At 41.7% G+C, this 13,970-nt stretch overlaps 1 protein-coding gene across 1 annotated transcript in view; it reads right to left on the reverse strand.

Moving 5' to 3' along the window:
- Nucleotides 1-13,970, reverse strand: part of PITPNC1 (phosphatidylinositol transfer protein cytoplasmic 1) — a 242,669-nt gene that overhangs the window by 37,070 nt on the left and 191,629 nt on the right. The window contains exon 7 of the mRNA XM_060251998.1: nt 259-414. Within this exon, the coding sequence (XP_060107981.1) occupies nt 259-414 (156 nt within the window). The remainder of the gene's footprint in view (nt 1-258; nt 415-13,970) is intronic.

Below are 13,970 nucleotides of genomic sequence, written 5' to 3' on the forward strand. Positions count from 1 at the left end.
AATATTTAATTGTGTTTGTCTGTGTCCTTTATAAAGTTTATATCTCTTCTTAACCTTAAATAAGTACACACATGGCCCAGCCCGACAAGGTCTCATTTAAGTCAGATCTGGCCCTGAGTTTGACACCCCTGATTTAGATTATATTGTGTAATTGTAAACAAACTGGATCCACACATGACTTCTTGACATGCGTATTCTGATAATGTAGAAGATAAGGACAGTGGAAGAAACTGTGCAGGGACACCATCCTTCACTCACCTTATGAACAAACTGTTCTACTCGAGTTTGAAGTCCCCATACTTCAAATTTCACAGACACCAACTTGTAGGAACACATGATAGGCTGCTGGGTCTCTCTCCAGTCTTCTTTTAATAGGCCTCTCCCAGTCTTCTCTGATTTGAAATATTTAGGATCCTATAAAAGAAAGACACTTTTTTAATGGAAAAAACTTACATCTGAGAATAAATTTGTATAGGTAGCACAAAAATATAGAAAATTAACAGAAACTGAAAGGGCTTTGCCATACTAGCATCAAGTAGGACATTATTTTGACTACAATAATGTAAGCCAAGTCACGTGTGTTTGTATGTGGCCAAAGACTATCACAACTCAGTAAGAATAACAAACAACAAAGCTACAAAGTTAAAAACACACAACAGCGAATTGTTGAAAGCATCTCAAGCATTAAGAGTAGCTTGAGCCCAGATCTTCTTAGCTGCCTGGGCAAACTGTGCTACTCTATAAGTGACATAGATTCCACATTGGAAAGAAGGAGGGATAGTTGTCTTTTGTGAATAGGATGCATGCCAGAGCCTTAAGATCATGACCTGAAACTTTTTTTCCTACACACTTGTTTGGTACATTGTTGGGAACTAATTTGGGCTTTTTCCAGGTTCTGCTCTAAAGAAGCCTGCACAGTTTGCCCAGAGACCACAGTGAGACAGGAAAAATGAATGTATACACTGTATATGAATGTATACATGACTATCTCTAAAAAGTGTTCTCTTCTGCCTATATTTCATAATTTATTTAGTTATTTATTGTACTTATATCCTGCCCTCCCCAAACGGGCTCAGGGCAGCTAACAACAGTCACAATTCAATGACAATTCACATTGTCTACCTATGCATTTCTCCAGTGGCATTAAACGGTATGTTTATCTAGTTTTTTAATTCATTTATACCTCACACTTCTACAGGCACTCAATTAATAATAATAATATTTAAGATTCCAGTAGCACCTTACAGACTTACAAAATTTGAAGCAGGTCATGAGGTCTTGTGAGTCACTGCTCACTTCTGAAGATGTCTAAAGAAGTGAGCAGTGACTGACAAAAATTTGTGCCACAAATTTTGTTAGTCTTTAAGGTGCTACTGGACTCTTGCTCTTTTCTACTACTACAGTCACATTAACATGGTTATCCATCATAATTAAAAAAATATTTATTGAGAAGGAAGCTTATTGGAAACACCTTATAAATGAAACTGAAACAGAAAAACTTCAGTTAATTTTGCCAATTAATATTGTACTGCACCAACTGAAAAATTTCAAGTTACTTCTCAAACTTGTTAAATTTGATGAGACTCAAGGAAGTAAGCTTTGGCACCAGAAAGTTGTTATGAAAATAAAAAACAGACTATGGTTTGCTAAATATTACGGCTTAAACATATCAGAGCATTCCTAACTGTGACCCTCCACGTGCAATTTGAAGTGGTGTGGTCCACCTTCTATCTCAGGTCTGCTACCTCCATTCCCCTGAACAATTGAATTTAGGCATGAAATCTTCCAGAGCCAAACAGCTTTGTGGAACAACATCAATGAAGATCCCTCTGTGGTTCCTAATGTAGGCATGGCACAGAGATCAAGAAAGATTCTTAAGCTTAACATGTTCTAAATGTCCGTCAGCCAAATTTGCTGCTAACAGGTATGGACTAGAGTCAATTTCAGGGAAAGTTCTGGTGGCTTGAGGTTTATACTTGAGCTGCCAACTCTAGGTTACAAAATTCCTGAAAATTTGGAGGTGGAGCCTAGAGAGGTTGGAGTTTGAGTAGGAGAGGGACCTCAGTAGGGTATAATGCCATAAAGTCTACTCTCTAAAGCAGCCATTTTCTCCACAGGAACTGATTTCTGTTGTCTGAAAACCAGGGCTTTTTTTTTTGTAGTAGGAACTCCTTTGCATATTAGGTCACACACCCATGATATAGCCAATCCTCCTGGAGCTTACAGTAGGCCCTGTACGAAGAGCCCTGTAAGTTCTTGGAGGATTGGCTGCATCAGGGGTGTGTGGCCTAATATGCAAAGGTGTTCCTGCTACAAAAAAAATCCTTGTTGAAAAACAAATGTTATTCCAGGAAATTTCCAGGTTATTCCAGGAAATTTCCAGGCAACTTTAGCCAAGGCATTTGTGCTACCTGCAGCATTATTTGAGTAGTCCTAGAAAATTAGGTGGGTATGTCAATTTGCCACACTTCAGCTTTCAAATTTGCCCAAGCCTAGGATCCCCCGGTTTTGCAGGCTCCTCCCCACTGCCAGCCAGCTAGTTGGTGGGGGTAAGCCCCGCCCAAACAGCCATGATGTGCCTTCAGATCTCAGGCAGGTTTAGAAGCTTGAAGTTGCTTCTGTTTTGGAAGGTGTGTGTGTGCTTTTAAATCTCAGTGAGACTGAAGCTGCGGGGGGGGGGGCGGGGTTAGCAGGAAGAGCCACATGTGCGTGTGTGTGAGAGAGGAAGCAAGAGAGCCCAGTTGCTCTGTTTGTTTTGCATTCTTTTCAGAAGCTGTTTGCAGGGCTGGCCCTAGGACGCACGGTACCCCGGGCAGACTTACTGCCTGCACGCTCCCAGGCCAACCCCTCCCCTTTCCCCTGTCTGCCGATCCCCCGGCATGCTCTGAGGAGCAATGCTAGACTCGGGCTTACCCACTTTGGCCAGCATCGCAACAGACCCTTCTCTTAATAAAAAGCAGGAAGAGGCTTCGCTCTCACTCTTCTCTGCCTAGCGGGCAAGCCGGCCCTGGCTGTTTCTGTAGTAAAAGGAACAGTAAACAGTTAACTAGAACCTGAGTATGGGAGAGGAAAACTCCATCGCTAGGCCTCTATCTCTGTAAATTGGTTGAAATACAGCAGATTGGTACATTCAGCAACTTGGATGAGTTAAGCTAACTATACCATTGCCCCAGGGAAATCACAAAAGTGTGGGTATGCAAACTGTTTATTTTGGCTGCTTTGTGTGTGTCTGTGTCTGAGAGAGAGTTCACTTTCATTTTAGTGGAGGTATAGTTGCTGTAGTACCATTTAAATGCAAAAAAAGAGGAGGAGGAAATGAAAACTGCATTCAGGGAAACTACACTGCTGTATTTTTATTTATTTTTAGGGAATGGGAAAGTCTCCTTGCTCCACCCCTTAAGTCCCCAGATATTTCCTGAGCTGGACCGGGCAACCCCACCCAACCCTCTTAACAGCTATGTTAATAGGCTGTAAACATCTGTGCACTATGTACTATCAAAGACAGGTGTTGCGTCTACTTTAAATGTGGCATGAACTATGCTGGGTTCAAGAAACTGTTTGACAGATGCTTTTTAGTAGTTGTGAACTTTTCATAGAGTCACTTCTTAAAATGGAGTCCTGGGCTGATTCCCCACTAGCCTTATGCTGCTCTCACACTCCTCTTCTCTGTGGGGCTTTGGTTGGATTTCACACTATCTGCCCTGGGGCTGCAACTCGCTTCGCCTTTTTTGCATGGCAAACAGAAACTGGTTTTCAGAGGATCTTGTTTGCTGCATGAAAGAAGAAGAGCTAGTTGTAGCCCCAGGGCAGATAGTGTGAAATCTGACAGAAGCCCTGTGGAGAAGAAGAGAGTGAGAGCGGCATAAGACTAGTGGGGAATCGGTCCTGGTGAATAACTGCAAGAAACGTTACTGTGCATTACGGATGTTTGTTTTGGATGTTTTAATCAGTTCTGCCCAGCTGATAGTAGATATTAGTCACACTTCCCCATTTTTTCAAATTAAGTGCTCATTTCATTCAGAAAAGCCACGTCAATTCAAAAGTCCTTCAGTTAGTCAGAAAACATCTTTGAAAAAACATGATTGAAAATGGGCACAGTTTTCCCCCCATCAACACACATACACACCACCAGCAAAAGACAATAATTAAACACAGCTCCTAGTTTTCCTTTATATCTAACTGCAAATCAAGCACAGAGGCACCAGTATTTCTGCTTTGTTAGCAATACTGAAAGTGCTATTTTTAAAACATCCTGCACTTGGCATTATAATGTACGGAAAACACAGAGCAATTTGTGCCATTTGCTAGCAAAATTATTCTGTCAGAGTGAGTTTGCCTCATAAATTATATCTGCAGACAAACTGAGAGGAAAAAAGGGAGATTGTGAAGCAAGTAGTTAAAAAGGGTTGTTAACATGGTACTTGCTCAACTATTATATTTCACACTAGACAGATGTTGGCTATAACACTGTGACTGTTCAGAATGATTGAGTCTCATTTTCAACACATTTTTGCAATGGTGTGGAAACAGAGCACAAAACCCTAGGTTTTTTTTTTTTAATTCTTACTATTAAGACTGACTTTACACTGTTCCTAACAGTGAGGTAAATAAAACAGTATGGTCAGCTTTCAAAGAAGGAAGCTTTAGGATTTGATTTTCTCTAACAACCTCCCTCCCCACAGTTCTGCATGGCAAACTGCTTTTGAAATTGAAATGGATATGGCTGTGGTTTAAGCATATGCATTTGAAAAAAATGGTATTCTTTGAATTTGGATTTTGGGATTTATTATTCTGAGTTATTTGGACCGCCAATATGATTTTGGAATCTGGATTTGGCTTTTTTTTTTTGTTTAATTCCAAAAAAATTCTGGACTATTTTTTTCTGTGGCAAAATATTTCTACAGGGGGCTGGGGTGGGGTGGGGAGAGGCTGCTGGAATGGCTCTTTTTCTAGCAAATTACATCAAACCTGCAAGTCTGCTTGTCCACTAAAGATCAGCCAGTTTTCAAGCAAATTTGATCAAGAGGGAGCCCCATAGTTAGGATTTCTTTCTTGGAGGGGTACCAGAATGTCAGGGGGGGTGCTAATTAAATTAAATGAGAGACAGGGGAATGTGGGGTTCTGGCAGGCATCCAGCTACTGCTCTGAGCTTGTGAGTAGGGATGTGCAAAAAAAATAATTTGGTAGTACACGGATTCGGAAATATATTGGGGGGGGGATACGGAATCCCATATATTTCTGAATTCTGTAGTCGGAATAGCCGCATATACGGTAAATGCGCTGCTATTTCCAAATATACGGCCCCATTATACCCTATGGGCCATTGAAATCAATGGCAAATAGGGTATATTTGAAGTCGCCTGGAGGGGAGGGGGTTTGAGGGAGAGCCTCCAAATTTGCAGGGGACTCTCCCCTACAAACCCCTCAAGTCCCAAAAAAGATTGGGCCAGGGGGTCCAATTCCTGGGGCACCCAAAGCCAACCCTAACTTCACACCAGAGAATCTCAATAGGACCCAAATGCACTATATACATCTATCTACTCTAGGAACCCTGCCACACAAAACGCAATCTGCTCAAGGTCTGCTCTGCAGACCTGGCTGCAGCAAACCCAGATGCCAGCTCTCCAGCCCTGCCCCAAAGAACGCGGGGAGAGCTGGCCAAGCACAACAAGCATGCTGGCTCTGGGTCTCTCACCCAGGTCCCAGCTTCCCTGCCACAGAACACACAATCTACAGATGCCAGCTCTCCAGCCCTGCCCCAAACAACATGGGGAGAGCTGGCCAAGCACAACAAGCCTGCTGGTTCTGGGTCTCTCACCCAGGTGCCAGCTTCCCTGCCACAGAACACACAATCTACAGATGCCAGCTCTCCAGCCCTGCCCACAAACAACATGGGGAGAGCTGGCCAAGCACAACAAGCCTGCTGGTCCTGGGTCTCTCACCCAGGTGCCAGCTTCCCCCCCAAAAAAAACCCAGAACCAGGAAAAGGGACAACAGGAGAAGGCCAAGAAACTCAACTGTTAAAAAAGTGGCCCTTTAAACAATGAAAATTAGACCAAACAGCCCCCCCCCAAGAACCAGAACCAGAAGAGAAAAGGAACAACAGCAGCACAACACAGCAGCAGCAAATCAAACACAGAATCCTTTTAAAACAGTAAAAAACTTAACTTTTAACAATACAGGAACTTTACCAACCCCTCCCCCCAAAAAAATCCCTTCACCCTAACCCCAAGAAATCCAAGCCACCCAAATCAGGAAAAATAAAAGGACACTGTGCTTTTAAAAGTCCTCTCACTAAAGTAAGATATGGGCAAACTGGCATAAGTAAAGGGACTCTGAGTCTTAAAAAGTCCTTTTACCAACTAAAATAAAAACAAGGACCCCAAGACTGTCTTACCTTAGACGTCTTCTCTACTCCAGGCAAGTCTGGTAAGGCTGAGAGAGAGCAGCAACAGCTGAGGCCAAGGGCCAGCACAGCACAATCTCTCTCTCACACCAACACACACCAACACAGCGGCAATGGAGGAGTCCAGCCAGGCAGACTCCTTAAAAAGGTTCTCTGGCCCTACAGAGAGCAGTTTCAAAAAATAGCACTGCTCTGTGATTGGCCAGACAACAGTGCTTACTTGGATACCCAAGTAAGCAAAAGATCAAAAGAACAACAATGTTGCTGATGGCTGGGGGATCAGCTACACAACAGCCCTGCAAAGCATGCATTTGCAATGCATTTTGCAAATGCATGCTTTGGATTGGCTGCTGGGGCTCCTCTTCCCCCTCCCGCCCTCCCTGATCCCAGGGAGGCTATGGGAGAGACGGGAAAAGGCTACCAAAGGCAGGAAAGGAGGCAAGCAGCTCCCCTGAGGCTGCAGAAGCCCCTTTCCCATCTCTTCCGTGGATTTTTGTATACTTCCAAATATCTATACGGAAGTATACGGGGAGCCATACTTGGCTCCTGCATAATGGACCTCAATTGGATTCGGCTGTATGCGATTCGAATCAGGGGTGATTCGACGGTTGATTCAGTTCGGCCGAACCGAATGCACACCCCTACTTGTGAGCAGAGCAACTGTGGCTGCTGCTGGACCAGCTGATGGCCCAGGTGCAGGAAAAGAAGCAATGGTGGTGGCTTCAGGTGGTGGGGTGGCTGTTGCTACAACATGGGCCCCCTTCCTTGCTCTGAACCCAAGCCCCTTCTTTCCCTTCCTTTATTGGCAGCAGTGTACGTCAGCGAGTAAAAGGAAGGGATTTAAAGGGACATATGTATCTTTAAGTACTTTCCCTTTTTTTGTTGGCATGCACTGCTACTGTGGTACAACCCAAGGAAGGGATTCAGGGAGTCCCTTTACTTTAAATACCTCCCCTTCCCTCCCTGAGTCGCACAGCAGCAGTGGTGCACCAGCAAAAGAAGGGAAAAGAAGGGAACATACTTAAAGAGACGCATATCTTTAAATCTCTTCCTGTTACTTACTGACACATGCTGCAGCCCTGCCCCCCTCTCTCGGCCCTGCAAGCATTGTTGTCACCGGTTACCCTAGGCTCCCTTCCTCTCCTGGGAGAGGATGGGGGACCAGGAGGAGAGAGGGAAAGGCCCATTCAGGAGATAGCATTACCTTCACTGCCCCACCACTGGTTATGGCTCTCTCAGGGGGCCCAATTTCAAAGGTCCCATAACATGTTGTCCTCAGATATCCTACTTGTTTCAATTTGTCAGAACCATGAGACTGTCCCAAACCTAGCTCAGCCTGAGAAGGGCGGGATGGATGTGTGGGGGAATTACACAATTATTTTCTATGGGGGTAAATGACCATGCTTTCTCCAGGGTAAAACTCCCAATAGCTAAGCACACAATAGTAGTGACTGGCCAAAAGCCTACAAATTCAAACAGAACCAATAAGCTCAATTGAACCAACATCAAACCAGTAAATCCCAGCAGAATCATAGCCAATGAAGCAAATCCAACACAACATCTTAAGCAAGGGACACTGTTGTCAGCCCAACAGAACTACATCAAATTACAGAAGCCAAGAAGAACCCAGAGCCAATATGGCAAGCCCAATGGATATATGTTGCCAAGGTAAGATTTTAAAAATGGGAAGACAAACAGTTCTGCTATCCATAAATTGCCAACAGCATGCTAGGTACTGACTGGAGTGGGGGGGCAGGGGGGGAGGGAATTGAGCATGGATATAGGGATCTAAGTTTAAATGCATTTGCAACCTTTCTTGGGCTAGGGTCAAGAATATGACCTATAATGTGCATGACCATGCCGTTTAAATCTATTAAGAATCTATTGTTAAATCATGTGCTTTATGTATAAGAGGGAAAGAAGATAAAGAGCACTAAACTAGTCTCCATTTTCTCACAGAAACCCTGACAACCAGTGCCAGATTAAACCCTGTGCAGGCCCCTAGGCAGTCAAAATCTCAGGGCCTCCCTTGCAAATTATCTCAGAGTTGGACAACCCGCCCTGCCACCTGCAGCCCCTGCTGCAGCCTGCAGGCACCTTCTCAAAAGCCCCTTCAACAAAGCTGTGGGGGAGAGGCACAGAAAGGCAAACTTGGCGACAACACCAGCAGCAGCTGCACCAGGCAAGTTGGGCAAAGAGCAGCTCAGTTTAGGGAAGAAATCAAGACTGATGATTCAGAAGTACAAGCCCACTATAATAATAAGCAATTTTGTTCAAAGTGCACTGATATTTTAACCCATTTGTTTTAATTTTTTTAAATTGAAAAGTGTAACAGGGATTTTGGCTGTGAAGCCCCAGACTAGATTAGGAACCTGCTAAGGGATATTATGGTTGCTGTTGATGGTACTTCCAGCCACTGCTGGTTTATACAAAATCACAGTTTTTCCAGGCATGGAGCCAGAAAGATAAGCTCTTGGCTGGCTTTATAAATGTGCACCATGAGAAAATTTAGCCTTGTAGAAGGGTGTTTCTTTTTTAATTCAAGGTCAGAGTTGTTTCTTTTCTCTTAAAAACTATTTATTTCTGTTTGGGACTCAGATGGCTCAGTAATATAGTGTTACAAATTAATAGAGACTATCAGTTCGCAGTCACCTGCAAGGTATGTGCCATGTTTGGTTTTCTCCCAGACAATAATGATGATTATATTTGGTGAAAATGTAAGCTGGTGGCTCTGTTGGAGGAGAAGATAGCTGGACTGGAAAAACATATTTCTACCCTCCAACAGATTAGGAATGGAGAAGATTTCCTTGATAAAACCCAAGAAGTCATATGAAGAGATGGCAAAACTGATCAGAAATATAATTAATTGGTGACATCTCAGAGGGTGACTCTGTCATGGATTCTGGTTTGCTCTAGGAGGCTTAGAGCTAAATGGCACTCTCTACCACTGGAGCCGAGCAATCAGTTTCAGATTTTAACAGAAGAGATGGTTGCAGTGGATTTGACAGAAGTGGATCATCATGAGTCTGAAAAAGGGAAATCTACTCAGGGCTTTTTTTGTTGCAGGAACTCCTTTGTATATTAGGCTACACCCTCCTGATGTAGTCAGTCCTCCAAGAGCTTACAGGAGGCCCTGTATGAATAATAATAATAATAATAATAATAAAAATATTTAATTTATACCCCGCCCTCCCCTCTGAAGCAGGCTCAGGGCAGCACAACATAATATAAAATACAAAGGTTACATAATAAAACAATAATCTAAACATTATACAGTTTCCTTAAAATTCCCTCAAAACCATCTAATTAAAACCAACAATTTCATACGATCGTACTCAGTGCAACATTTTCAAAATTTCCGATTTGTAACCTCTTGATGAGCCCTATAAGCTCTCTCGGAGGATTGGTTACATCAGATGTGTATAGCCTAATATGCAAAGGAGTTCCTGCTACAAAAAAAGCCCTGGATCTACTACTTGCTGTAGAAAGAAAAGAAAGAAAGTGCTGGTTGTGGGTGATTCTTTGCTGTGGAAGTTGGAACATTATGTTTCCAGGCTGGACCCCTTGACTCAACAGCTATGTTGCTTGCAAGGGGCAAAAATTAGGGCCTTTATGGATAGGATGATGAGGTGTATTAATCCCGTGTGGGAACAAATGATGTGGCTGATAATTCTATTGAACATATTAAAATGGATTATGAAGTTTGAGAGAAGTGTTGTTGAGACTTGTAATAATGGGTTTAAATTACAGGTGAGGAGATATCTGTGGGATATTAGGAAAAGCTTTTTAACAATATTGGCAGTTCAGTGGTGGAATTAGTTGCCCAGGGATGTTGTGGGTTCTCCCCTCATGGAGGTGTTTAAGCAGAGATTATTTGTCAGGAACAATTTGTCATCCTGCATGCTGCATTATTTGTCAGGGATAATTTGCCATCTTGCATGGTGCAGGAGGTTGGGCTGGATGGCCCCTTCTGACTTTTTGATTTTATGATATGATTCTATGATATCTGCATTCACATTGTATTGCTATAAATCATGAGGGAAGAAATCCAGAAACCCCACTTCAGCAACAATTCTGTAAAGTAATCATAGTTGCAATTAAAATAATGAAGAGACCTGTAACATCTTGAAAACTAGTGATGTATGGCATGACTTTTTGTATATAATTTCAGCAGATGACAGTTAAGAGCCAGTTTGGTGTAGCGGTTAAGTGTGCGGACTCTAATCTGGAAGGACCAGTTTTGATTCCCTACTCCTCCACATGCAGCTGCTGATGTGACCTTGGGTCAGTCACAGTTCTCAAAAGAGCTTTGTTAGCCCTACCTACCTCTCAGGGTGTCTGTTGTGAGGAGAGGAAGGAAAAGGAGACTGTAAGCCGCTCTGAGACTCTGAGTGAAGGGCAGGGTATAAATCCAATCTCCTTCTCCTCCTCACAATAAGATATTCTCCACCTCATCTGTCTTTCAGACTGTATGTGATTATTCCTCTATAGTACCTGTTTTCTGGCCAGCTCACTGTTCTACATCCTGAATGGCTACTATAAAAAATTAAAGCAGTAGTTATGCATGTTAAAGGTTATAATAGTTCTATGACACAATAAAAAGGTAACCAGAGTGAATATTTTAAAATTTAATGCTGTTCACTGTACACGTTGCCACTTGGAAATCATACAGAATTAGGTATAGTTACATTGCTACACTGCTGGAGGCCATTTGTTATCTCCCATGCTCTAGTGAGTTCAGCCAGTAGAGGTCTTTTATTTTCTTCCATTTCCCCTTAATTGATAAATTGATAAAGTGCCTTAAATTTTTAAAAGATAGTGCATGCTTAAAAATGCTTAAAAGAGATTCCAAACAAGTGCTGTATAAAACTGAGAAACCTCATGAAAGGTCTAATCTCTATTAATGCACCTGCATAGCAATAGTAAGCACTGCCTCCTCCCCCCAAATTATTTTTTTCAGAAGTGCCAGGTACAATAACTTCAGCAGAGTAGAAAGCATTTCTAGATGCTTCCAGTGAACAACATATTCAAAACTATGAGAAAGGGAAATAAAAGGTATCTGTGTATGTAAACACTTTTCTAATTTATATAAATGAACTGAAGATGCACCTAAAACCCAATGAGCTTGAAGACTTATTGCTTTGCTGTTTGTAAAGGAAGCTGGCAGAGTGGCCAGGGGCACCTTCTACCAGCTGCAACTGATTTGCCAACATTCTTGTTACCTAGAATCTGCTGATCTGGCCACACCGATCTATGCTTCTGTAACCTCATGGTCAGATTACTGCAATGTGCTCTATGTGGGGCTGCCCTTAAAGACGACCTCCCAGAAACTACAACTGCTTCAGAACACAGCAGCCTGATTGCTGTCAGGAGATAGCCACAGGGAACATGTTGCCTGTTTTGAAACAGCCACATTGGTAGCTATGTCCTTTAAAGCATTGGTAGATATGACCTTCACAAACCAAGACCTGGCCAGGACTGGTGTGTGGGAGTAGGCCAAGTAGGCGACCGCCTAGGGGGTCCTAGGGGGCACCACCAGGCACCTCCTATCCCCAAGTGTGGTGTGTGTGCTCTTTGGAGCTTGCCTTCCCCAATGGAAAGCAGGCTCCATGGAGCGCAGACACTGCCCGGCTGATTTTGCATTCCCCGAATCTGTTGCAGACCCGGGAAACGTGAAAGCAGACAGTTCCTGGGCAGTGTGTTCCTTGGAGCCCAGCAAGGATAATTAACCAATTGTAAAAGCTGAAGAAAAGCCAATTACAGTTTCTAAAAATTGGCTCCTGTTGGAAGTTGTATGCTGCCACTCATCCTTCCTATTCTACTTTAACAGAGCCACGAGGTGGGAGCCATAGTTCAGTGGTAGAGCATCTTTCTCACATGCACAAGGTCTTGTTATTGGCACCTCCAACTAAAACACTTTTCTAATTTATATAAATGAACTGAAGATGCACCTAAAACCCAATGAGCTTGAAGACTTATTGCTTATTATAGTCTTTTTAATTTAGCTATATAAGTTTGTATCCTTTTTTCTCTCATTTTTCCCATCTGCTTCCCAAATAATTATTGGTGAAACACAGGGATCATTTTTAAAAGAAAAAAAATCATGTGACGATTTCTATATTCTTTCTCTTATATATCGGTTTTTCAACAATTCATTATCTAAGTGTCAAAATCTATCTTTCTTTTTCTCTAATAGAAACTTTCTGTTATGGGAGAATGATCTGCATAAGACATTGGTTCAAATGTTGAATCTCGAACATATCTTACAAAATCATTACTCTAAAAAAGTGTAAATGGGAATATGTATTGTGAGGGGAAAGTACAATCTCTCGACATGGGATTCAGTATTCACCAAACATCTATTAAATTGAGCTGTTTCATTAATTTGTTTAGAGAATTTTTATTAGATCTTCCTACCAGGAGATCTAATTTATCATCTGAAATTAAATTAAAATCTCTTCCCATAAAAACTACACCCTCCACAAAAGAAATTAGACATTTAATTAGATCACTGTAGAATAGATTCCGCTTATTACTTGGCACATAGATATTTACCAGAATTATTCTGTGTCCCAAGAGTTCCTTTAATACATAGATATCTGCCTGCTGAATCAACTAAAGTATCTGCTGCATCAAATCCTCCAAACTTTATATACAAAGTAACACCTTTACTCTTTACTGAATATGATGCTGAATACAAACCTCCCAGTTTAGGGAATTGTAAAAGATGACCATATGAGTTTCTTTTTTTTTTTTTTTTTAACAATTTACTAATAACACATGGTTACAATATTTAATTAACTCTTTCTTATACTAAACCATATGATATTTCACCCCCCCTCCCTCCAATGTTGACTTCCCTGAAGTTATAAATTTCCAGTTAATTCTAAAGGTACCACTAATCTATCAAAATGTAATACTTTTGATTAATACTAAAAAATTGTCCAATGTCTTTTTACGTTCCACTCTTTCTCCATATATCCTTTGAATTTCTTCCACTCCTTTTTGAATGTCTAAGTCATAGTCTCTTAAAGTTTTAGTTAATTTGTCCATCTCACTCCACGATAAAACTTTCACAATCCAGTCCCATTTCTCTGGTATTGTTCCTTGTTTCCAAAGCTGCGCATACAATGTCCTAGCAGCTGAGAGGAAATACCAAATTAAAGTCCTGTCTTCCTTTGGAAATTTTTCTAATTGTAATCCAAGCAAAAAGGTCTCTGCAGTTTTTTTGAAGTCGTAACCCAAAATTTTGGAGATTTCTTGTTGTATCATCTTCCAATATTCCTTCGCTTTTTCACAAGTCCACCACATATGAAAGAAAGAACCTTCATGTTTTTTACATTTCCAACACTTATCCGACATCTTTTTACTCATCCTAGCCAGCTTTTTCGGAGTCATGTACCACCTTATACATCATCTTAAAACAATTCTCCTTAATACTCTGACAGGTTGAGATCTTCATCGAGTTCTTCCAAAGGTGTTCCCATGCATCCATTTGTATTTCTCTAATCACATTAATTGCCCATTTTACCATTTGAGATTTTACTACTTCTTCTTCTGTAAA

The sequence above is a fragment of the Heteronotia binoei genome, chromosome 13 (assembly GCF_032191835.1).
Source record: "Heteronotia binoei isolate CCM8104 ecotype False Entrance Well chromosome 13, APGP_CSIRO_Hbin_v1, whole genome shotgun sequence".
Classification (NCBI taxonomy): Eukaryota; Metazoa; Chordata; class Lepidosauria; order Squamata; family Gekkonidae; genus Heteronotia; species Heteronotia binoei.